This window comes from Trichoplusia ni, chromosome 2 (assembly GCF_003590095.1).
Source record: "Trichoplusia ni isolate ovarian cell line Hi5 chromosome 2, tn1, whole genome shotgun sequence".
NCBI classification, from domain to species: domain Eukaryota; kingdom Metazoa; phylum Arthropoda; class Insecta; order Lepidoptera; family Noctuidae; genus Trichoplusia; species Trichoplusia ni.
Window position 1 is genome coordinate 18699313 of NC_039479.1, and position 25233 is coordinate 18724545.

At 35.9% G+C, this 25233-nt stretch overlaps 2 protein-coding genes across 6 annotated transcripts; one reads left to right on the forward strand and one right to left on the reverse strand.

Annotated features, from left to right (window-relative positions):
• Nucleotides 1-282: 282 nt before the first annotated feature.
• LOC113508538 (tetraspanin-9-like) lies at nucleotides 283-7557 on the forward strand. Of its 5 annotated transcripts, XM_026891642.1 has the most exons (7): nucleotides 283-629; nucleotides 3608-3711; nucleotides 4178-4262; nucleotides 5140-5331; nucleotides 5700-5954; nucleotides 6410-6541; nucleotides 7346-7557. In XM_026891642.1, the coding sequence occupies exons 3-7, from the start codon at nucleotides 4185-4187 to the stop codon at nucleotides 7391-7393; spliced, it is 705 nt and encodes a 234-aa protein (XP_026747443.1). In that variant the 5' UTR covers nucleotides 283-629; nucleotides 3608-3711; nucleotides 4178-4184; the 3' UTR covers nucleotides 7394-7557. The 5 variants fall into 5 exon arrangements, with proteins under 5 accessions (XP_026747443.1, XP_026747442.1, XP_026747441.1 ...); XM_026891641.1 differs by lacking the exon at nucleotides 3608-3711 and having other exon boundaries at nucleotides 284-629; XM_026891640.1 differs by lacking the exons at nucleotides 283-629; nucleotides 3608-3711 and adding an exon at nucleotides 2018-2209.
• A 290-nt stretch (nucleotides 7558-7847) lies between these two features.
• LOC113508542 lies at nucleotides 7848-13008 on the reverse strand. Its single transcript, XM_026891648.1, has 11 exons — nucleotides 12561-13008; nucleotides 12117-12297; nucleotides 11539-11601; nucleotides 11263-11424; nucleotides 10963-11091; nucleotides 10648-10724; nucleotides 10381-10470; nucleotides 9842-9997; nucleotides 9401-9531; nucleotides 8808-8914; nucleotides 7848-8133 (listed from the first exon to the last, which is right to left on the reverse strand). Exons 2-11 carry the CDS (start codon nucleotides 12237-12239, stop codon nucleotides 7957-7959), a joined length of 1215 nt encoding a protein of 404 aa, XP_026747449.1. The 5' UTR covers nucleotides 12240-12297; nucleotides 12561-13008; the 3' UTR covers nucleotides 7848-7956.
• Between the last annotated feature and the right edge of the window lie 12225 nt (nucleotides 13009-25233).

A 25233-nucleotide genomic window follows, 5' to 3' on the forward strand; every position in this document is an offset into this window, starting at 1 on the left:
TCTTGATATTGTATTTGATGATAATTTTCTTATTAATACTTAGAAGATTTGGTTATAAGTTTGAACTCGGGTAAACAGCTTCTAAACATGTGAGTATTTAATTAGTTAATTTGATGACCTAGTTGTTGGCTATTTTTGCAAATTCTTTGATCTAATTGTAACAATTAGTTAGCATAATGATAAAACGCCATGTTATGCGACCGTTAATTTAAATTTCATTCCGCGGCTTTATTCAAAACAAACGCAGTAGCTGTTATTTTTTTGGAGAAATAACTTCTAAAAATACCTCAACGATAAATTAAAAGTAATCTACGATGTGGATCTTACGTTGTAAATAACGCACTTACACGCTATGACCTAGTTGCAATATAAACGTGTTAGCAGACCCTTCGAAGGCTGTCCCATTCTTCCTACAGCCTGGTTGGTGGGGCGTCGCCGCGTGCTTCATGCCTCAAACTAGTTGCCTCCGACCTATCGGCCACGACGCACTTGTCGCCGTCCAAAACAAAACAAAACCGTGAATGAACAGTTCAAACATCAAACAACTAGTGAAGCAACAGTGATGATAAAGTGAAATTGTTTTCGCAAGTTCATTCAACAATTACAAGATATCGGATTTCGTACAAAATGTAAGTAAACTACTCATTTTTTTTTATCCATGTTGACATAAATCGATCGTTTTGAACGACGACTTTGTTTTTAATGTTTGACCGTTTCCTATGTTATTATTTTCTTGTAGAGCTCTGTCAAATAGTCATACAATTCGACTTTCACTTATTAACATCGTTAAGAGAATGGATTAGATGGACCTTGTGTTATTATCCATCACCTTGAGTGTTGGCGTCCGCGCAGCGTAACTCCTCTGCAAGTGGTCGCGATACTTTATGCGCACACGACACACATACCGTAATATATCGCCTATACACTTATTACCGAAGCGAAGCTAAGTCCTACACACTCGTGCTTATATGACACCTTATTTAATATTTTAATTGCTTGTAACATTACTACCTACTGCACATGATTGGCGAGTATGAGCGTATGAGTCAAAGGTCCTTGTTTACTTCGACGGATCCGGATTGTCGATTCATATGTATTTAAAAAACTTTTAAAAATAAATGGTAATATATTCGTAAATGCACAATTTAGATACTGTTTATGTATCTATTTGTATTCTAGTAAAAAGTTGTCTGATATCTTCTGTCCCAATATCTAAGACTCGGTGCCACCCATAAAACGAATATTGTTTTAAATTCTTAGACTCACGCTAAAACTAATTCCTTCGATATCTTATACACCTGTCCACGAACGCATTCAGTCCACTCACTTATAAAATACTACCTGCGTCCACATACAGGATGGGTCGGTTAAAAAAAAATCTTTGAAATTCTAATTATACATATGCAGCAATGCAGTTTCCTTAAGTAAGATTCCATGTTTTGTGATAGTCCCACCACTAGAATCAACTTTTAATGCGGTTTTTTAGAGCAGACGCATCCAAAATAACATAAATCTTTGTTTAATAAAGTTATACGATATCTTCCCTCCACAAAACACGGACTGTTTGTAAAGCAGTTCGCTATCCACAATTGAAAGATTCCTGAAGCAGGTTTAACTTCTTTATAGGTCTTCGGTTTATTTCTCCCGTTACTGTTGATTGACAAGCTTTTTTCAATTAGTCTAGAGTTTACAGTTCAATACCCTTAGTATCGCTAGGACAGTCTTCTTTATCTAAATAAACTCTTTAGATAGAAAAATCACTTGTTTTAAATATAATTTTCAAATGTTTTTTCTTACGCTTCCCGCAGTAATGCATTTAATCTTTGAGCCGTTGACGGTTTTTTAAACATCTTTAGACACTCAAACTCAGAACAATATTTCGTTGTATACACAATTAATGACTGATAAAAAAAAACTTGCTTAGTTCTTACCGTACCGTTGTTCGTCAAGAACCATAGAGTTGTTACTAGTCCATGTCAAAGCAAAAATTGCAATGAAGAGGGTATTTCTAAAACAACCTTATCGTGCCAACCTTCTAAAAAAAGTTGTACACTAAATTAATAAGTATGAAATCACCAATGAAAACATAGCGGATCTTAAGAAAACTTAATAAATAGGTTTAAAAACCAATTTTTCTCGTAAAAAAAGGAATGGGAAATATTAAAGTACATTTAAAACTAAGAAGAAAACAAAAATCGACATATTGGAGGTAAGAGTTTATTTATTGTTTATCTTTGCAGTTTCATGGCTGTATAGATTACTTGTCACAGTCATTACAATGTTGTTTGTAAAGGTGAACATATATGAAGCTTTAAATTAACAATAAACCGCAAATATAAATCACTTGGAACAGGTACAAACATTAGTTTGGTTAGAGTTTTTGTACACCAAAGATTAATGGTGTAATTTAATTTGTAGCATGCGTTGATTAATTATGTCATTTCGAGATCATTTCAGTGTTACTTCGGACTTAATAGTATTTTTTGTTGGCATTAGATTTGTTTGTGTAAAATGTGTTAATTTGATTGACTCCATAGCTTAACATGGAGTTATGGATCACCGTTCAACAAATATTAAATAGGATAACTTGAAAAGTAAAAGACACGCTTTGAGGATTTTTAACGTCGTATCGCTTGGGGTTTTACGAACACAAAGATCCCTAGACTCAGGAGAATAATTCGTAGATCACACAAACGCTTGTCCTACGCGTGGATCGAACATGCAACTCGTCGCGCAGTCGGTTTGAATGACCTTAAGCACTTGGTTTGCCGTGCAGTCAAAAGGTTAATACAGTACTTAGAGGATGTAATAAAGCTGGCCTGTAACTGTCCTATTTATCAAATAGATAAGAAACAAGCTTTGGTTGTCGTGTATACTGTCTAGAAATCTTACAATACGTGCAAACTATAAACGAATTTCATGTCTTATGAGTGCAATTAAGCCCAACCTTTTCGGCTCCTTTCGAATCCAATTTTTGTCACTGCATTTGGTAGAACGACAACTCTTAATTCGTATAAATTATAAGGATTTTAAAACACCGTTGCTAATGTTATACCAGCCTTACTGTGCCATTGCGAGTAGGTACTTTAGGTGTAGGAAAAAAGTCGGTCTCCTGGACTGTTAGTCTTATATTCCCATCAATCATATTCACCCATAGCGTACCATACTTGCCTTTATTGCTAGAAATACACGCGAATGGCTTACATACAGCTAGGTATCAACTTTCACTATTCAGTAATCAAGGTGCCGCATATAGATGATGTCGATTTACAACAGTCATTAAATGTCTTGAGTTCCATTTTGGATGGTGGATATATAGCTTCTATTATTTAGGACGGACTGTTTTTTTTTACGTAACCTGTTGACATTATGTATTTTTTTTAATACGCTTTTTGTACCTACATTGAAATTTCTAAACCACTATCGTCAAGAAATTAAATAGTAGAAAAAAATTCTAACTCACTAAATCAACTTCAAGATTAAGATAATCAGATTTTTTTCTTTAAGTTCCAATTAATTTATTCCTTGTACAGTGTGAGTCTCGTAAACATTAAGGTTTTATGCACAAGATACCCAGATTCTGAACAAGCATTCGTTGATCACACAGATTTAGCGTTGCCAGGTCGCCAAACCTGATAGCCGGACAGACCAGCCAGTTTGGCCGGACATTTGGTTAAAAAAGCCGGACACCCTATATTATTGAGAATTTAGGTACGACAATTTTTTTATGTAAAATCAGGTCTTTTTGATTATTAAAATAAAAACTTTTTCTTTTTGAGTTGCACAATAAAATTAAATTCAAGATAATTAAACATTTATGAACAAATAAGACATTTTTAACTAAAAAAAAAATAACTTCATCATTTTACTTATCGTAAAAAGCCTAACAAAAGCCGGACAAGACGGACACCGTTTATTTTAGCCGGACATGCAATCAAAAAGCCTAACTATGTCCGGTTTTATCCGGACGCCTGGCAACGCTACACAGATTGTTACTTGTCCTACGCCGGGATCGAACCCGCGACACGCCGCACTCTGTGAGTTTGGCGTGGTGACCTTAACCATTCGGCTAAGCGACCAGTCCTGGTGCAGTGTAATATGGTCATTAATGCATGTATGTTTGTAAGTATATATCTATTAATTCCGTGGTAATAATTCCTTTCGTTTTACATTCCAGAATAGCGATGGGTATGGGAGGAGCAATGGACAGCTGCGGGAGATGTATGAAGTTCTCATTAATATGCATTAATGTGGTTACCTTCGTAAGTACAAGTCATGTCTTTACATCCGTATAAGTATAAGCATCTTGGAATATCCGATCATTACGCCTTGTAAGGAATATGTTTAGAAAAACTTCGTAACAAATAACAGAGCGGTCATCAAACACTCGACATTGCATGCTTTATGTCTTGTACAGTCAGCAACATAAGTCGGTTAACATAATTTATTGTGTTATTAAATTAGTTGATCTTGTACTATGGGTAACAAAATAGGAAATGAAAAATGCTTCCAATTTAGAAATTTGATTGTACACACTTTTGTTGCTGATTGCACACAAGTAGGTATATAATGTCGTATCCTGGTGATTAACTATAGTAGTATATTGAAGCGAATGTAAAGCCAGCAATGAGTTATGTAATATGTATTTATAAATATAAACATCGGACATCCGAGAACATTAAATTTTAGAAAAAAATGGCCCATTGAATTAAACGTTGTTTACGCCTAATTAATTTACATTATCAGATGATAATGGGATTCATTTACAATGTTTTACAGTATAGATGGGATAAGTTAATGATTAGTTCCCTTGAATGCTGAGCTGCGTGAATCCCTAACAAAGGCCAAACTGACTTGGCAGCAAGAAGACTGTTAACACGATAACATTTTACAAAGCTAATGAAATTCTATTTTTTTATTTTTTCTGTCATCTTTTCATATTTCTTCGTGTCTCTAGTATTCATTCTTTTTTTTTGTAATTTTTGGAAATCACGTATGTGTTAATTGAACATTTAACTGAATAATTAAGTTTATTCAACTATATTTGAAATTTTGATTGATTAATCCTTTTCTCCCAAATAAATAAATAAATTTCCTATCTTGAAATTATGCTTAAAATATACTATTTCCAATTTCCAGATCGGAGGCGCTCTAGCTCTAGCAATAGGGCTCTGGATATGGGTCTCCCGGTCGTTCTCCAGTACGCTGATGAGCAACAACATGTTCATAGCGTCAGTGGGAGTGGTGGTGGCGATGGGGGCAGCCATGATGGTGCTCTCGCTGCTCGGCTGCTGCGGCGCCGCCAAGGAAGTCAAGTGTATGCTGCTCACGGTGCGTTTGTGGTACATGGATTTTGCGGACTTGTGGAATACATGGCCCGTCGAAGCGATTGCTGCTATCTATATATAAAAGAAGTCACACCATCATCAAATTTCTTAATTCAATATCTTACTGAATGCCTCTATATGGCTAAACATTGATTTTCTGAAAATTGACACTGAATACAATCTATTTTTGCCAAGCAGATGTCAAATTTTGCTAAGCATAATGAAATCGCATTCTCCTCTTTTTTCAAAATCATGGTACCAAGAAATCGAAGTTGATTGCAAATGCTTTCCACCTGGTGCGAGCCCAACCACGGTACCAAGCCAGTTCCTTAGTTACTGGTATTTATTAACAAAAAATGTTTACATTTCCAGTACTACATCCTGGTCTTCATTATCTTCGTGGTGATGCTGGTAGGCGGGATCCTACAGTTCGTCTTCCGAGAGAAGGTCATCACTACCTTAGACCGGGAGTTGTACGCCGCGATCCCGTACTACGGAGTACGGCATGAGTACACCAAGTCTTGGGATGACACCCAGACGTACCTGCAGTGCTGCGGAGTCAAAGGGTATAAGGATTGGAACGATAATGTGCCAGAGAGTTGCTGTCGAGAAGTCTACCCCGGGAAGGTGAGAGTGACTTATTTTTGAGCGATTGATTAATTGATTTGTTTACTGATTGATTTATGAGCCATTCTAAAGTGTCACCGTCTTGCTAGCGCCCGCGCAAATTCAACGTCACAACATCTGTACAAAGCCTTTTGTAGCGCAATGCTGGTTATTTGCGTTGACTCTTGAAAGTAGTCGAAAGACAGTGGTGTAAATAAGCTGCTTAGTAGTCAACAGTTACGCAATCTCCGATTGGAACAGAAATTACTTAATTGTGACAAAATGAAACTTCCGATTCAACTCTTGTATTTTAATAATTACGAAAAAATTAACTCCTTTCATTTACTTAATTCTTCGCATGTATTTCCTAAAATCGAACCACTTTTAATAAAATTGTCATTCCTTCTCAACTGAAAGCTTCTAAAAATATCTGTTTAAGAATACATTCTAATTATCTTGCTTTCCAAATATTTCAGCGGATGGACTGCAAGGCATCACCGAATCCAACGACGATGTACGTGGAGGGTTGTCTCAGTAAAGTCACAGACTTTCTGAGGGAAGACGCAGTATACGTTGGTACTGCAGCCGTCATTGTTGCGCTTATAATGGTAAACATGGCGTTCTATATAATTAGTGTGTAAATTTATGAGTTAAGGCCCATTTAGACGCTGTGAGAAATACCATGCAAGTTGCAATACATTGTGTAGTCACATAGATAGCGTATCTCACGTGATATATGATCGCCAGCAATGTATAACATTACAACTTGCACGATATTTCTCGTATCGTCTAAATATTCCCCAATGCTTAGACTGTAGTCAAAGGTTCCATCCTTAGGTATGAAAATACTTTTTGGATGTTGTTGTATTAGAAATAAATATCAGAGATTCCTAGTTTCGGAAGGCACCTAAAATATGAGTACTGGTAAAGTAATGTTAATGCGGGTGTGAAAGAAAACTGCTGCTCTACGCTGTGTATTGTGCTAGTTAGCTTTTACAACAATAATATTCCGTTAAGACATGATGTCTCATGTTGTCGGCTCATCGGGTTATGAGAATAGGGAACAGAAAATGCATCTGTGCATTTGCATACGCTCTTTCACCGTAACATGTTCTGCGCTGCCTGCACCAGCAGGCAGCAGCACTACCTTCCTGCAACACTACCTACCTACTAAACAGCCAAGTTTTACAACTCTAATAAATGTTCTATTCTAGCTTGCGTGCTTAGCGTTTTAAAGATCCTATAGCGCAATATACGGATATTTTATTGAAAAACATTTAATCGTTGTAAGATGAACATATAACGTCTACTAAATAACGCAAAATTTCCAATTTCGGTGTCAGCCGATAGTTAGATTTGACGGTCTCAAAATTGAACTATTTTTTTAATCAAAACATCTTTTTTGTTTTCAGTTGCTGGCTCTAATATTATCGTGCGGATTGTTCGTAAAAATAGAATGATGACGACATTATGAAGACATCGGAACTTGACAAAGTTAATTGAGTATTAAAATATGTACGATTATGAATGTGTACCTGTGATTTGTTTGATTCGTAACGTGTGCCTTCAGACTTTTCTATTTATTTTTTAAATACTTATTTTGCAATAAAAGTTTGATTGCAATTTGTTTTGTTTTAATTCAGTTCACATAACTGGCACCTATGAAATTTGTCAGCTATGTTGGCTTTTAGTTAATATGCTTTTAATCGCCCATTCACGCTTTTGTCCATACAGCAAGCTAGATTGATTGGAGATAATATGAACGCCCTTTTGAAATTATGAGTTATCTGACGCTCAATCTAAAACCGAGGTCGCTTGTAAATTAAGTATTACCATATGTTTAGAAGTAGACGTCTTTAGTGTACTGGCAATACCGTCAAATTAACCTACAAATAAAAAAAATAAAATAAACCATTAGATTTTAAAATACTCATAATAATAATAAAACCTTCAAAAACTCAATAAAATTTACGATGATCAAAACAATAGAACAATCACACCGAAAGGTACAAGACGATGACAATCACTTCTTAGCTTTACGTCTGGGCGGAAACTTGATGGTGTTAGGGTTGCCCTCGCGGTACTCGCCCTTGCGGGTGAACCAGCCGCAGGACTTGACGATGCAGTCCGTGGAGGTGGTGCCGAGGGGCAGCCCTAGCGCACTGATGCGTTCCAACGTTGGCGCTGGCCCTGCTATTATCTGTTGGACCAGATTATAGGATTAAAGACGTGATACTTATATAATTTATTTTTTTACGACACCCAAATGAAAAGGTCACAACTCATTCTCCACAGAAACCAAACGGTGCATAGTGACCATTGGCGTGGCCGCTGTGCAGATTTTTTTTTAAATAGATCTTGTCATTCATTTTTTTTATGTTTTTAAGAAAGAGATTTTACAAGCCTTCGATCGTATCAGAATCATAGGTGTAGCCAGCAATAAAAATTGATGGTCATAATCACGTTTAATAAGCACTGAACACGGTAAAATTTAATAAGTAGTTGTTGCGATAATGAAACTAATTATCCTTATCACAAACAGTTAAAGATCGTGTTGGGGTTTTGTAAATCTGGATATATTGTTAATTTTATGACTGTTTCTACTTAACGGCGGAATATAATGTTAAACCATAATTTAAAGACCCTTGGTAATTTTTGTGTTCTTTCCTACTTTTACAAAATCGGCGCTTTACAAATCGAATTAAAGATATTCAATGAGATCAATGGCAACTCGCTTTCGCATATAGCTGCATCAAAATTGGTCTATAGATACGATGCCAAAGATAGGCATCAAATTGAAAAAAAAAATACTTTTTACATCTTGGCTTCTAATTTAGCAGCGTATTTTCCATTTGTTATGGGATGATAACTTACCCTCCCAAAGACAACATGTTTGTTATCAAACTGCGGCAACGGCTTGAATATAATGTTGAACTGTCCACACACTTCACCATTTGGACTGACCACCATGGATACCACACCTATAAGTATAAATGTATGAGTAAATAAATCTCAAAGTGACGTCATAATGAAAGTAGGAACGAGCAGACCATGCGAACATGCGAGCGAGCGATCCCGTGACTCCAAATCAGGCTGTAGCAAGAACGCGTTGTTCTATGGGTCGGTGTAGGCTAAATTACGTCATTAGCGTTTTTAGTATTTTTACCCAGGAAAACAAAAATACCGGTCAGATACAAAACTCTGGCACTGGCGGTTCTGCATAAAAAGGCCAATCGTTGTCAAATCTCTATTTAAATTTTTATTTATTTGCTGTTTTAGAGGCAACAGAAATACATTACCCGTAAAATCCTAAGTGTCACCTAGTGTACCTATGAAGTCACAAATGGACGGACACACAAAAAACATAACATAAACATAGAGCCCTAGTCATAGGGTTCTAATTTTACCATTTGGGTTTGGGACCCCAAAAAGAGATAGGTAAAAATGTAGTAGTAAATATAAATAACCTGGTACAGTATGTTTTAGTTTAAAGCAGTCAGTGTCCCTGGTATCAAGTAGGTCTCCTTCAGGCGTGTAACAGCCGAAACCGTTGTTTTTAGTCACATCTCCGCCGCAGCAATACAAGTCCGGTACTATCCTGCAAAGATTATTAATTGATACAACGGTTATCTCACGCGTATTTATCGGGCTCACCCGAATAGTTTTGGTCCCAACCGGAGTCCTTAGCAATGTACTGACGCGACGGCACATTATTATCTTTGGTATTTTAGGTCGTTAATCTCCCGTCTAAATATCGCGACCCAGCTAGAATAATCATACGATAAGTACGATAATTGGTGCCATGCGCGTCGTAGATTATGAAAGTACCTTATTAACTTGGATGTTAATCCACTCTACTAATGAATTAAAAAAGTTATTGAAATAAAGTAAGAAGGAAAGATACTAACCTAAAAATTCTGGTTCCTGTATATGCATGACCCATCGAATCACCTTTGACAAGGTTCAAGAACAGTTGACACGTTTTTGGAACTATATCGTTAAATAGTTCTATCATTACCTTACCGATCTTGGACCCACCGAGAACCCAGATATCTAAAGAAACCCTGAAAAATATTTTTTAAATTGTAGTATTTTAGTACTTGAATCGCTAAACGGCTGGACATAATCTGCTTAAACAGGGCTTGACCATTGACTGCATTAATTTATTTTACTAGGAAGTCACTTGAAGAAGTTTGAAGCTATTAAATGTGATCATACTCCATTCCAGCAATTGTAAAAATATTCATAAAATCCTCTATAATATTTCTGTTTAGTTTGTTGCTGAAGTAAAATATGTTTTAAGCACAAGGTTGTTTTTTTATAACACAAGTGAGGAGAATTTATGGTTATTTTAGAGAGAAAATAACCATAAATTTAATAATAAGGTTGTCTGGTATTGTCCGCCTTATGAACCACAATTGTACATGAAAGTAAATAAATAAAATACCTAGGTCGATAAACGCTCGGAGGTTTGTCAAAAGCTGGATCTTTCATACCACGATCAATTTTACCAGTTTTAAATAATATAAATGGCAACCTGCAAAAAAGACTTGGTATTAGGAAAAATATAGTGTATTTGCCAATTCTGCTCGCTCACGTAACTAAGTAGGCAAAAGGTTGACTAAATAGAAAAGCTTGACCATCCCCAGAAAAAAGGCAAATTTTCTGAAGGTAAAGTGATATTTTGTCTTAAAACTATGTGAAAGATACTTACGAAGCTCCTAGAATTAGTTTATGTTTTGTATCTTTCCAGGCTTCGTCCAATTCTTTAGTTAGTAGTTGCTCCGACCTCTGTAAAAGACAGGAGTTTGAAAATAATTGATTCTTCTATGAACGATTTGAAGTTCTATACCTAGGTAAACATAATTTTATCCAATTTACTTATTTAGCCCACCACCGTGTTGTGAGCTGTCGCGGTTCCAGAACTAAAGCAGTATAAATATGACGTGGTGGTTGACCCTGATTGTTCATAGATATGGGATAAACTACACTAAATACGCTGTGACACCAAAACGCATAGCCAACTAACCGCAACAAGCAGCCTTGAATAAAAATAGAAGTTGTTCTTTTGTATCTCGTTTAAATTCCGCTGTCGTTGTTCGCAAAGTAACTTATTGTATTTATTGCAAGGTTCATGCATCCAACAATCCACGAAGCCCTGAAAAGAGAAGCGGTTGATTAATAGCTTCCAATAAAGTTAAATAATAAACCAAATTTCTAATTCCAAAAAATAACATTATTGTGACAAATTCCAAATTATATTCAGTCAATAGGTAAATTATAAATTCTAAGTAAGGAAGCAAATTAATGAATATCTGAGATAACATACACCAGTTCGCTGTATTAAATTTATTCTTTTTAGCAGTTCCTTGTTGACATTCATGGTTTGTTCCAGCTGACGAGCATAGTAGTCGAGTCTTCTTGGCTTGAGATATAACTCGGGGAATAGTTCAGGCGGACTGTCATCCACTTTATGTTTTGCCATTTGCAACTGAAATAGTTGCGTCATAAAGTTCATATTACTGTTTTACATCTCAATGAAAGGTACTGAAAGTCTAAATTCTGCTTTTTTCATTTATTAAAGTAGACAAAATTGATATCTTACCTCTTTTTGGTGATTGCACCAGCATGAGTAAAAATCTTTCGGTAATAAAGTAAATTTTGCAGGCTGAAATTAAGGATTGAATTAAGAAGTTGGCACACTTGCAAAGTGTAGATACATATCTAATTAATTTTCGGGTGAGCAACTGACTCCTCCTGTTTTGATTTCAGCGGAAGGGGTTTCAGAATTTTACGGACTAAAACCATCTATGTTCCTTCCTTTCGCCCTCTCGTATTGTGGCCGTGGTAGCTCATTAGGGCTGATGTCCGGTAGGCATCAGAGCTTCAAAGAGCCTAACTACAGATCTACGGTAAGTTTCTTCAGAAATGGCAAATCCATTACTGTATATCTTAAACGTAAGGTCCGGATTGTGATAAAGAAAAAACTGCTGTTTGCAACAACACAGGTAGAATAAGAGCCGTTTTAAAACGTCTATTATATATTATTGTCTTGACATCCTTCTTGGCAATGACAGAGACAATATGACACCTGAGGGCGATACTATACTATGCGTTGTCTGTGTGTCGTTCTTGTCGTTTTTGATACGGTTGTAAATGTTTTGGAGTTCTAAAACAATTTACCAGTTTAAATTCTCGTGGTTTGCGCACGCGCGGCGGACGAGGCTTTTCTGGTTCTGGCGGCGGAGTGCGGAGAAGTGGATTTTCAAGCAACTCGTCACATATTCTTTCTCTTAGTGGATGCATGGCTTACTGCTCACAAACACTCGACTTGGCAACTTGTTGATAGAGCGCTGCCACCAAGCTGCAACAGTGGAAACAGTGATTTAAGCGGTATGAGAAATATTGTGCCAAGTTGTGATACATTGCCGGTGATGAGAAAAAGCTTTTGATACCAATGCTAAGCGGCTAGGCAATGTATTGCAAATAGCACGATATTTATCGCATCGTCTAAGTTAACCTCACGCGTGTTAAATACGATTCAAATGTTTCGGGATGGATAACCAGTAATAATATACTGAGAATGGAGCTGAAAGACTCGAAAGTGAAGATCAACGGTAAAAGTACCTTTGTGCCGGAATAAGAATTCGTTTGATATAGTTAAACATCGATGCCTAGCAAAAACACTGCGAACGAAATAAAATCAAAAAATTAAAAGGATGATCAGCAAAACTACTTTTCAAATTTTTAAATAATATTTTGTGCGTTTTTTGACAACAATGTGGTTGGTGTCACTTTTATTATTCTATATGATTCTATATTCTTTGGTGTTTCTATAGCCAAGGAGATTTCATTCTTTCAGTTGTAATATTTTTTACTGGTATTTTCGCAGACTTAGTATTTACGCTTCGCTTGGTATTTGAGTATTGTCTTTGATGCAGAAAGGCAAAGCGGATCTTTCCTTGTTTATTCAGCGTAAATATACTAGGAATGTTTAGTCATTGTATTTTATAGATAATAACCGGCCAGCTAGTATTTTACTACACAAAGCCTCTTCCAAAAGGAAAATATTTTAATTAGAAGTGTAATGTCAAGAGAATAAGAACACCTCATTTAGTAGGTAAAGTTACTGTTTAATCGGTCAGATGGTAAGCTGGATCCTTGGACAATTTGTTTTGTTTTTTTTCTTTTAAACGACTCTCACATTTAGGAACTAAATCTTTGTGTCGCGGGAGGATTCACAAACATAAAAATCACGTGCACCATTACACCCAGACTCAGAACAAGCATTCGTGGATCCCACAAATGATTTTCCTACGCGGGGATCGAACCCGCGACACGACGTGGTTTGGCGTGGTAGGACTTGTAAAGTACATCTTTAAAAACAGACCAATTTACAAGTTACATCTATTAGGCCTCAACTATCATCCAATGTTTTCTTCGTTCCTTACGCGGTGAAGTCTGACTTTAGACAGAGGCGTTGCCCAGGGACCTATCATTGGTCTACTATCGGTCACATGTAGGTGTTGTGCAGTGGTATCATTCATAAAGTAATAATTCATTTAATTTGTTTCATTTTTGAAGATATTCTTAGGTACGATAATGTAACATGAAATCAATTTGTCTTTAAGTAATGAACCGCATTTGTAATTTATAGCATAAAAATGTAATATACATTTGATTCGGGAAGTTTTTCTTCCATGTCAAATTACATAACCGTTTTGCATAATATTGTGACGTACTAGGCTGCGAGTAATATAATGATGGGGACAATTTTGACTATTGTTAATATAAAAAATAAATTGGCTTATTTTAGGTCGACAGATACATACTGATGGGTCTTAAAAAGCTCTTGTCTTTACAAATATATATTACGTAATGTACTCATTTCAAAATTTTCTTTTTGTGTGCGGCTGGAGTTTATATAGGACCTATAATGGGGCCACGGGCAACTCCCTTTTCTGAATTCGGCCGAGAAACGCAAAATAAAAGAAATTTTAGACATCATGTGTCATATACTTGTAGTTTCATAGTTCATTTCAAGGAGTCATAGTAATAATAGCTAGTAAGTGTTGAATATGACGTGTTGTGTACTTATACGTCATATCTTTCATAAGCCAGTACAGAAATATAATATCAATTTTGTAATATAGGGAATTAGTTGCGCTTAAATCAGTTGCGGTTGGCAGGCGTATATTAGTTATGAAACAATGGCATAATACTATAACCATTTCATTTCAATTAATACACTCACTTTCAACATGGTGCACTATTTATGTTTTATTAAACAATTTATGGTATTTCACATTGGACCTATGACAGGCCCTTGGTAAATACTCTATTTATACCAGACGTAACGTCACGTGAGTAGGACTGATTTGATTTCGACTGTAAATTGATTTCTGTGTTTTAATCGTGTGGGCAATATATACAACATTATAAATTTAAAAGACACTTTCAAAATAAGAACGAACGGCTTGAGATAAATTTATTATCTTAAAATCTACCTAAATTTTAAGGAATATGGTGTTACACTAGCAAATGGGATCCAAAGTAACCCTCATCCATAGTTGGGCGCTGGTCTGCAGTGTTGTATCAAAACACCTCTTGCAGCGATGTCGTAAGACGACCTACTACTCTGCCACAACTTGTACGAAATTGTCACGTCGTGCGTTTGTGTGTTGTACATTACTTTGGGACTGGATATTAAGTTAGTGATCTCCACACTGATGTACGTGACTACGTAACACGGTGGCATCTGTAAGAGAACGGTTTACATAGTGATAATGATTACCATGAGAAGTAAGTAAGTGGTTTCTAGTAGCAGATAGTAGAAGTAACTCGGAGTTAGTAGTTTTTATTTTTGGTATAGGTACTACAATGAAACATAATTTACATGTTCACAATCGAGCTTGAATTGAAAAGAGCTAAGCTCGTATTAAAATGACTAAAATTAATAGGATTTTTGACAAAAAATCCGTTTTGTCCGTCCAACAAATTTTCAGGAAAAAAATAGATGCGCATTTTTTCTTTCAAATACCCTAGGTATTATGTAATTTACTTATTTTGCTTTTAACATAAAGATCCAAACTAGAAACCAATGTTCCAATGCCAAGAATTCTAATCTGTATTTTTTTTTAATCTTCATCATGTTTTGCGTTTTTGCCAATCTTTCGACAGTCGGTTTCGTTATACTTGAGCAAACATCTAATATTGTGGCCCACTTACCGACACTTACCTTTAAATGAATTTTCTTAGTATGCTCAAACATTCCAAGGGAGCCTTCTTCGCGACTTATAAGTTCACTGCCGGGCGTATTAGCATTTCCGAATTCCCAAAGATCACCGTTTACTATCTGGACGACTGTTAGGAAGATGAGTAGAGCTATTGTCTGGAATCCCATTGCACCACAATCAACCGATTACATACATAGTAATGAGGATCCCTTGAAGCTACAGGCTTTATAAGATCTATGGAATCAAATTTCACTCCGCTTGCTATCCTATTGTTGGACAGAAAATAATTTTGATCGAACGCAATTATTTTTACTGGTAATGCTATCCGATTGCAAGTAAAATTGATTTGTTCAGTTGATTTATTCGATGTAGTATATTCGTAGTTTTCATTGCGTAATTAGTAACACCTGATGCAAAATATTGCATCTCTGTACTAAGCATATAAATTAAGGTCTTCTAATGGCCAAAGATAATGAAGCAATTTCTTAATTCCTTCACATATTATTGAACAATTTTGTGCTGTTTACTTTTATGGTTGGAAGTTGGAACTGTATCGTATAATATAATTGTATTATCAAGTACGTTACATAATAAATAACATCAATAAGCCCGTGTTAACTATCGATATTGCAATTTGTAATAAACACAATCTTCTCACAAGATGCACAAAAATTTCATAATACATTGATCTAGCCACCGAAATAAAAACAGTGGCAGGTGAACATTGTCAAAATCTTGTCTATTGTTCTATCTAGAACCGGTGTGGTCCCTAAGAGCCTTCAGCCTAATTTAAATACTCTACATATGCTTACGTCTACACTTACACATTTACCTAAAGCTATTGAATGTATCACTCGTAAATTTCTTGCTTAATCATCATAATTGTAAATTATTTTTTGAAGCTTATGCACTTGGTTAAGAACCCATTAAAAGAAATATTGATTATATTGAACAATTGAATTAATGAGTAGGTACTTACGAAGTCGAAATAGGCTAAACCTCGAATTTTGTTATCTTATTTATAGAAATACACCATCGGTGAAAATGTCTCTGTAAATATCACGTTTCATTTGATACGACATGGTGTTAGGCGGACGGACAGACATCGGAGGAAACGAGGAGTACGTGATTTCAGCTGCGACGAGTTTCGACAGTTCCAAAGAAGTAAATTTTGTTCCAGTACATCTTATACACCACGTCTCATTACCCATATGGATTTGTGAAGAGTATTTCATGTCACATTTTTATAACTGTCAAAACTGAAATTTCAGGATCTCAAAATTGAATCGTTTTTATGGATTTTAATCATGTTACAGTCGCCATAATCATCAACCTAGTCCATTAAAAGGCATCTTAAAGTTTTTATAGTAACTTTCATGAAGATGATTAATTATTTAATGATGCAACGGTTCATTCATTCAACCGGGTTCGTATCGCGACCCCGCCGCCGAAGCATCAGATCATGATTGAGGAATCTGGATGGATCCAAAACTAGTCGAGCTATCCCGATGAATACTCGTGAGTAAACCATTGCATCATTTAACATCTAAAAGTTTTCTTAACTAGCTTTAATATTTTACGTTGTGAGTGCCCTAGGTACGGACCATATTTTTTGACCCTCAATCATTGTCAGATAGGCAGCAAATTAAACAAAAGTATCTTGTTTTCCAGTTTATTGTCAGATCATGTCTTGTCAAACGGGTTTTCAACCGACTTCAAAATGGAGGATTTTTTCTCTTTTTTATATTTGCTACCTCATTACTTCGGATTGGATGAACCGAATTTGATGATTGTTCTTTTCATCTAACGTGCCATAGCTGGCATTTGGTTCTAAAAGATCACCAAATTAGGCTCAGTAGGTTTTTATTTGAAGCCGGTTGTATGTTTTTGATGTTAAAACAATATTATTATTCTTATTGTGGGTCGGGTACCGGTATCTTATGGGCCATATAGGGCTAGGGGTTGTTGCAATACGCAGCCAATTCTCCAGACAGCCTTTGCTAACACATCATAGTTAGATACGCTGTTTTGTAGCAAATCATAATCGATGTACACCTCGTTAAAGTGAGGGTTATAATCCACCCTTGGAGTGGACAGCAAATTCTTCACTCCTACTCTCACGTATGTTATAACGTAACATTTTGGCACCTGAAATTAATTAATGATAATTTACATTATCATGTGTCGAAAGACAGATGCCATAATTTTTCGGCAAATCTTATCCGTAGTTACAACACCTGCCACCACACGAATTAGCGAATCAGTCTTATTTCAAAGTATCAACTCCATCTTTATCCAATTGAAACAAAACACGATTCTGTTAGCAGTAAGCCTATGGTTTTGGTTAAAAAAATATTAGTGAAAAACCAAACAATCTTTACGCATCTATGAAAAGACTCCAAAGCAGCGAATAGCATCTTGACTTTTTCACAATTAACAGAATTACAAATACCACTTAAGTATTATTATTATAATAAAGAAAATTATCACAAAAAAGCATTTTTAAAATGTCCGTATCCATATCAACTCTTTGTCCGGCAGAGGGATATTTTCCGGCTGGTATTGTTATTATAGTATATCAATATCATTAATACTATTAGAAAGACGAGATAGCAACGGTAGTTGATACTTGACACCATCCGATTTACAAAGAGCCGATATCATTCTGTGATATGGAGAAATTGGTGATTAGTGTAAAACTGTACACCGAACAAGTTTCAAGCCTCTTTGATACCTAATAGCACAACAGCAAGTTAATGAACTTCATCGTGTATAGGTGTTAAAAATATCCTGACTGTGTCAACTGACTTCTTTGGATGAAACTAGAATATACTTATCCACTGCAGAATATCAATCAGAAATATTTATTACATTAAATTGTTATTAATGTAATAAATATTTCCGTCCGTTATAAAAGTCACAGGGGCAATGTTACTCACCGATATAGTAATTGTTCTTCTAGTTTCGAAAGCTCCAATGTAGCCTTTATTATGAGCTATTGTAATGCTACCTTGAATGTGAGGATTACCAAATTCCCAAAGCGCTCCAAGCACTACCTGGGAAACTGACAACACGCAAAAAAATACTAATATTGCTTTAGATCCCATTGCACTAGCCAACCGGCATCAATAGAAATCTTTCAATGAGCTAAAAGGTCTTATAAACGATATAATACAATTTAACTTAGTTACACATAAATTCATTTTGATTAAACATAATAATAAACAAATACGAATTTTATAAATACAAGAAAATTGATTAGTTCCTTTTGTTTTTAAAATGTTATTTGTCGTATTGTTACTATTACACCATAAATAAAATGTAATACAATATTGAACGTTACTTTGCAGCCAAATATAATATTAAGGTTTGATAAGTATAGGTATCTAATTTTAAATGGATTTTATATTTTTGGATCTGGATCCGTACGCATTTGTATGTGTATTTGTCTGAAGCAATTAAAGTTCGAGAATCTGTAATCACCAATACGACGATACACCGATACGTGAGCTTGCGTGGTGATCAATGCTTAAAACCTTCCTTGGATGGGAAGAGGCCTGTGCCCAACCGTGCGATATTTACAGGTAGTTATTACTTTTTGTTTCATCAAAGTAAGACGTAAAGGTAGTTTTGGCAATTGTTCTAGTCAAGTACCAAGGTTGGGCTTAAAAAAGTAGGAGGTTAAAATAACAACTAGTTGCCAACTGAAAATAGGCAACCCAAGGTACTGAGGGTTTATTAAAATTGTATGAGTAGGTACACACGTCCATGAGCATTATTTTAACTTGTTCTTTCACTCTGTTTCACAACGTTACGTATTTAAGCAAAACTTAAAAGAAGTAGTACAAAAAAAAGTTTTATATAAAATTTGAACCCCCCCGTTACCGTTACGACCCTTTTTTCCTGTCAAAAGTAGTATATATCCTTTTTGGGCTCCAAACTATCTATGTAATAGATTTAATTACAATCACTTCAGTAGTTTTCAGCGTGAAAGCGAGACAGACAGACAGGCAGATATTCATTCGTATATTGATAGTTTGCTTTGTTATGCAATCACATATCTCTGACTAAACAGTATCTCAAAATACCGGGTTCTCAACTTACTTTGAGGATCAGTGTCATGGACTTTTAACAATCAACTGTGTAACTATGTATAAATAAACTCAATAGCGAAATCGCTAGCGAAGCTTCCAGCAAGAAAATAATAATATTTTTATTTACACAAAGAGGTTTAAGATTTTCTTCAGCAATTATGACTCCTGCGTTAGGTGCGACTTGTGTTACAGAAGTCTGTGTGTTCATCCGTTTTGGGACCGACAGTTTCAGATAGATTTGGTAAATTCATTGGCGTCGTTCACTAAGGACACCCCTCTCGTGGTTAGCACCTCGACGTAGTGCTTTGCCAGGAGTCTAAGCTGAATTAAGGTGCAGTTAGAAAAAGGATGGAACGGATATAAGATTAACCCAGGACAATAGGTAGGCAGCTAAAATTTTGATGACAAATGTACATTTAAACACGTATGTCGTGCAGTTAAAATATACCCTAACACTTCCGGTTTGTTTTTGATAACTAACACATGTGGAGGTCCTTCTATTAAGCTTTTGGTCAGTACAAGTTTCTTTTTCGATTGTATTTTGACATGATTACACTTTATTTGTGTGTGTCTTGTTTATTAAGTGTTTGTGTGAGCTGTGTTTACTGGTCAGTACATACTTAGTGCTATCTTATTTTATGTGGCAGTACCCGCGCAATAATGAACTCTGATGGCCGGCCTCTCGGCCGCCAGCTACCAATGATCCCCCTGCCTAGACCTATTTTCTTATCATACCACAGTAACAGCTTGGTAGCCTTTTGAAACTTCTAAACAACGCAAACGTCCAATTGGATACAGGTCCCAGGTTATTAGTTTGGGGGATTGCACGAAATTTCTGGGTGTCATTCTGGACTCCAAATTAAAAAGTGTCTCTCATATAATTATGTGACAAGCAAATGTGGGAAGAAATTGAATTAGTTGCGAGCTCTCGCGGGCGTTTAGTCGGACTCCAGAGGTTCCATGGAAGTGATCGTCAAAAATTCTGTAACAGATAACCTCCGTAGTTCAGTCATTGTAAAAATTAAAGAACTTTTGAGGCAATACTTACATGGATACCAGGCCATATGGCCATCGCGGGAAATGAGTGCGCAGATACAGCTGCCAAGGCGGCTTTTTCCATCAGCTTATCAACTACGCCACATTTCCGCCATACCTATGACTTGATCTGTAACTCGAAAGCTAACCTCTTCAAAGCCTGGAAATCTTGCTCGGCCTTTACCAGTAAGACCAAGGGTGGAGCGCTTGCAGCAATTCAGCCCCTAATCCACTCTAAACATTGGTTTTACAAGTTCAAAAAAGTTCCTAAGCGGGTTACGTCACTAATACTCGCATTCGTCATGGCTGCAATCCAGTTTTTCTACACAACATCCGAGTCTTCAACAATTCCGATCAATTAAGATCCAAAAACCAGTGAATGATGGATATTCACTGGTTCTTTTTTCCTTTTTCCCAGATCCCCAAATTGTATGTGCGTTAATTAAATTTATCTATACTTACAATTTAAAGTTGCAATTATTATATGTATTTAGCTTATGGTTGTTAGTCTCTATGATAAACTAAGTATGTGTCTACTAACACTCATATTTGTGCAATTACAGGCATCAAAATATTGCCCGAAATAATTTTAAAGTTTGTAAGCATTTGTTGTAGCAGTTTGTAACATTTTTCGAGAAATGTTTTTTTAATTTATGTTAAATGTCATAATACCCCAGACATACTTGTAAATTATAACTTAATGAAAAATAAATATTAAGAACGTCGGCCTAGGAAGAAGCTTCTCGGACAGCGGCGAGAAGCCGGCGTATATAAAGTCGCTGCGAGTCTGAGATATCCCCTTAACATAATGTCAATTTTCTTCTACTTACTTCCATTTCTTTCAAACAAGGATTCAAAACATTAGCATCCTGGTGGCGACGAAGAGAAGACGCCTGTGGTTTTAGTTCTTTTGTCACACAGATAGCAAGTAAAAAAGCCCTACTACATAAAATATAGGTCTAAAAATAAGGTACTTGAGAACCACTTCTGTAGAAGGTTGAAAATAAAATACTTAGTCGTTGAATAGCACATCGTTTATTGATTTTCTTTTCCTTGATAACAACGCTCTCATCATCCGGATTAAATAAAACAATAAGGTAGGCGAATACCCTTCGCTATAACTTCGAATTCACTAGTACGATGATCTTGCAATAATGGTGGTGGCTCTATTCCTAACAAATTATTAATAGAATCAAAAACTACTTTTGGTCTTTGACTAAAGTAAGACAGATATACTCTTAGGTATGTTAATTTATAACACTTCGGAACCTGTAACAAAAAAATTAAAACTTAAGTAAATTAATTATTACTAGAGCTATTAAAACTTACGACTAAGATGAAAAATATTTGCACCCATCTGTTTAATAGATTAATTTTGTATACCAATATCTCCAACCAAAAACTTTGACCGGCCGACATAGAACAGATTTTAGAAAAACTTTGAATTTTAGAAAAAATAAAGATTTTAGATTTTTTTTTTGTAAAGTTCTCTCTTCTCTAACTCTTTTAGAATGTCGAATGTTACGAGTATTCTTTTAATTTTTCTGTGTTAAGTATAAGTTTTTTGTGTCAAAGCATTCCCATAATAATCTTTGTATTGCATTATTATTCCTAGTTTATTTTAGTTATGACATTGCGTTCTATGCCAAACTGCTGAATATTATGATTGTAGTTGGTGATTGTTCAACTTATAGGGTTCATAAGCAACATCATCATCAGCCCATGTTCGTCCACTGCTGGATATAGGCCTCTACAACTGGACGCTATCGAGATTTATCTTCGGCTCAGTAATTAATTCGGGTTCGTAATACGCAGCATATTTTTGAAGGTTTTTGTCGTCATTCTTAGACACCGCTGACATTGTGAGGTAACCTGGATTCCAACCCGCAGTGAGTATGAAACTCATACCTAAACGGGAAAAAGCTGCCGCAGCAGTGGGTCGGAGATAGGCTGGAATTATACATAAGATACTTTGGAGCACTAATGCTCAAAAGCAATGCTAATAACACGAAATTACGTCGCGGCGTCGATTTACGAAAGCAGCCCTAAGGCTGCAGTCGTGATCTAATGACATGTCCTGTTGTGATCCTATTGCGTGGGACTACTTCGTTTGAAGCGAATTAGTTTATTTTTGACAAATATAGCTATTTCTAAGATGCGTATACATGCTAAGGTAGGTATTTTAATTTTTTACTTATCAAGGTCTGTAAATTAATATCTCTTTTAAACCTTAAACACACACTGTTATTCTGTTGAGTCACCTTAAAAATAACAGGATAGCGTAGATTCTTATTCATTTTTTAACACAAATAAAATAGGTTCTAAGACACTTCCCTGAGGTACCCAAAGAAGACTCGACATTAATTGGCGTGAAAGACAATTCCGTGGTTACTTTTCATATTTATTTTATTCAGGTTTTTTACTTGAATTTTTTTAGGAAAATAGGGTTTAATGAGAGTATTGAAATTACGTCTAATGCCATACGCTGCTAGTTTTTTGAGGTATGTACCGATATGCACATAGTCAAACGCTTGTTTATTTCGGTTTTGTATTACGATACAGATTAGTTCCTTTTAAGAGTCCCAGTACAGTTGCTATTCCAGGAATGATTTAAGAAAGCCTATTCGGAAGCCAAAGCAAGCTATTCCGATAAATATTTTGTCACTTTATGTTCGACTCGAACTGACCTCCTTAACTTGGTGAGATTTGAACACTCCAGAGTTTTTTTGTCTAACAAAATAAATAAGACATTATTAAAAACAGGCATACACAATGACTTACATCGATACGGACGAGTCTTTGTCTTTCATAAGGCTTTATATAACCGTGAGTGAAAAATATGATTACTGAGTGCGGGTCATTATCATATCCCCACTCTTCAATATAGTTACCGGATAATCCTTGGGCCATGGAAAGGCCAAAACAGATCAAAACACATAACTTAAAACTCATTGTACTTCAACCCAAAACTACCACAACAAAGCTCCGGCCAAACTGGACATTCACATTTTATACTTACTTGAACAATACGAACACATAAAAAAACAATTTTAAAATAATAAAACAATATACTGCCTTTGTAAGTAATGTAAGTGTAATTGATTCGTTCAATTTACATGCTTATATTTATTACGAACTGTATGTTTTAATAATAACAAATATGAAAATGCTTACACAAAATACAAATTGGAATTACGTGATTGGATTAGTATTCAACACCTATCAGATGACGAAGATTCAATGGATTTTGTCAATGTCCACTAGGCTTCACCTAAAGTGAAGGTACAGATTGCCCTACGCACGTTAGATGTGTTCACGTCTATACCACCTCTATACCAGCTACAAAAAGTTACAAAAAGAGACAGGATAAATTACAATCTAAAAGAACTCCTTCAATGACCTACATTACAAATCTTGCAAAGATTGAGATGTATTCACTAGACAATAGGATTTCCACTTTCATTTTACCACCACTAATTAATCATCAAACGAAGCCAAGAGCTCTTTTGATTAAGTAAGCAATATTTTATTTCAGTGCGCTTACATTTGAGTCCCCACTCAGGTATTGCAAACATTCGGTTATTCTTTTCCAGTTTCATCTCCCACCCCAACTTCCAAACGACTAGACCGATTTTATCAAACATGTATAAGAACACTCGTACATAATTCAACTTTACAACAAAACAAACTAAATTGAAATCGCTTAATCCGTTCGGATTGATCTTTTATTATGATCCCACAGACAGACAACAAAAACTTATATATACCCCTTTTTTTGCTTTTGGGATCAAAAGATAAAGTTTTCAGTGCTGAATGAATGAATAGTTGAATAGATTTTACATGATTATTACACTATTCAAAAACTGGCATTATAGACGTCGCGGTCGGCAAAAAGGCTGCCAGGCTAAAATGAGATTGGACGGGTCACGTCAGCCGCATGGCCAGTGACCGCTGGGCCAAAGTCACCACTCTATGGGAGCCAGCGGATGCGGGAGCGGTCGTGGGCGACCAAGGAAGTGGTGGCGAGACGACCTGCTGTCATATTTATTTTATGCTCGTTACAGCTAAATTTGACTGGACTCAAATATCAAATCTTAATCGTGCAAGGTCCTATTTACTTACAATGGGAGACCAAGTTACTCACCGGAACCTGCTTCATGTGAATGCCATAGATTCCATGTTAAGAATAGCATTCTGCTGAATCCTGTAAGACTTATTTAAAATAATAAATAAAACAAACGTGGTGAGCTAAATAAAACCGTTTAAAAATAGCAATCGAAAAGGCCAAGTGACGGCAAATATGATGTTTTGATGATATTTTAATGTGAAGTAAGTGGGAAGAGATTTAATTTTAGAAACGGCTCTTGGTTCAATACCTTTACATATAATATTTATTTCATTAAAAACAATTACTATTACATAGCAACATACATTTTGAAAATGGCAAAAAATCTTTAATAAAAGTGTACAGGATGAGCGCAATTGATAGCGCATTTGATTCTATGATGCAATCTGTACGCGACTGACGCTTTACTCGACCCGTCTCTAATCTCTCGTCCTGCGAACTCCATTCGGTCCGAATAATGCGTGTGACAACTCATTTTGCATCGCCGTGTGATTCAAATAGGCCTTTTATATGAAACTATATGCAGCAGAATTTCTTCGACCGAAATTCTACTTACCACTACTCACAAAATTACGCTCGTGTGGCCTGAGTTTTAGAGAATAGATTGCCGAGCAGACGCACTAATGTAGGAAATGGTCTAGCGTATCACCACACCACCATAAAAGGAATCATATTATTTATAGCTAACTTCTGGACATAACTCCTTTCTATGTTGACGGGCCTGTTGGTCTAGTGGTTAGTGACAATGACTGCTATACCGGAGGTCGTGGGTTCGATTCCCGCCCAGGACAAATGTTGTGTGATGAGCA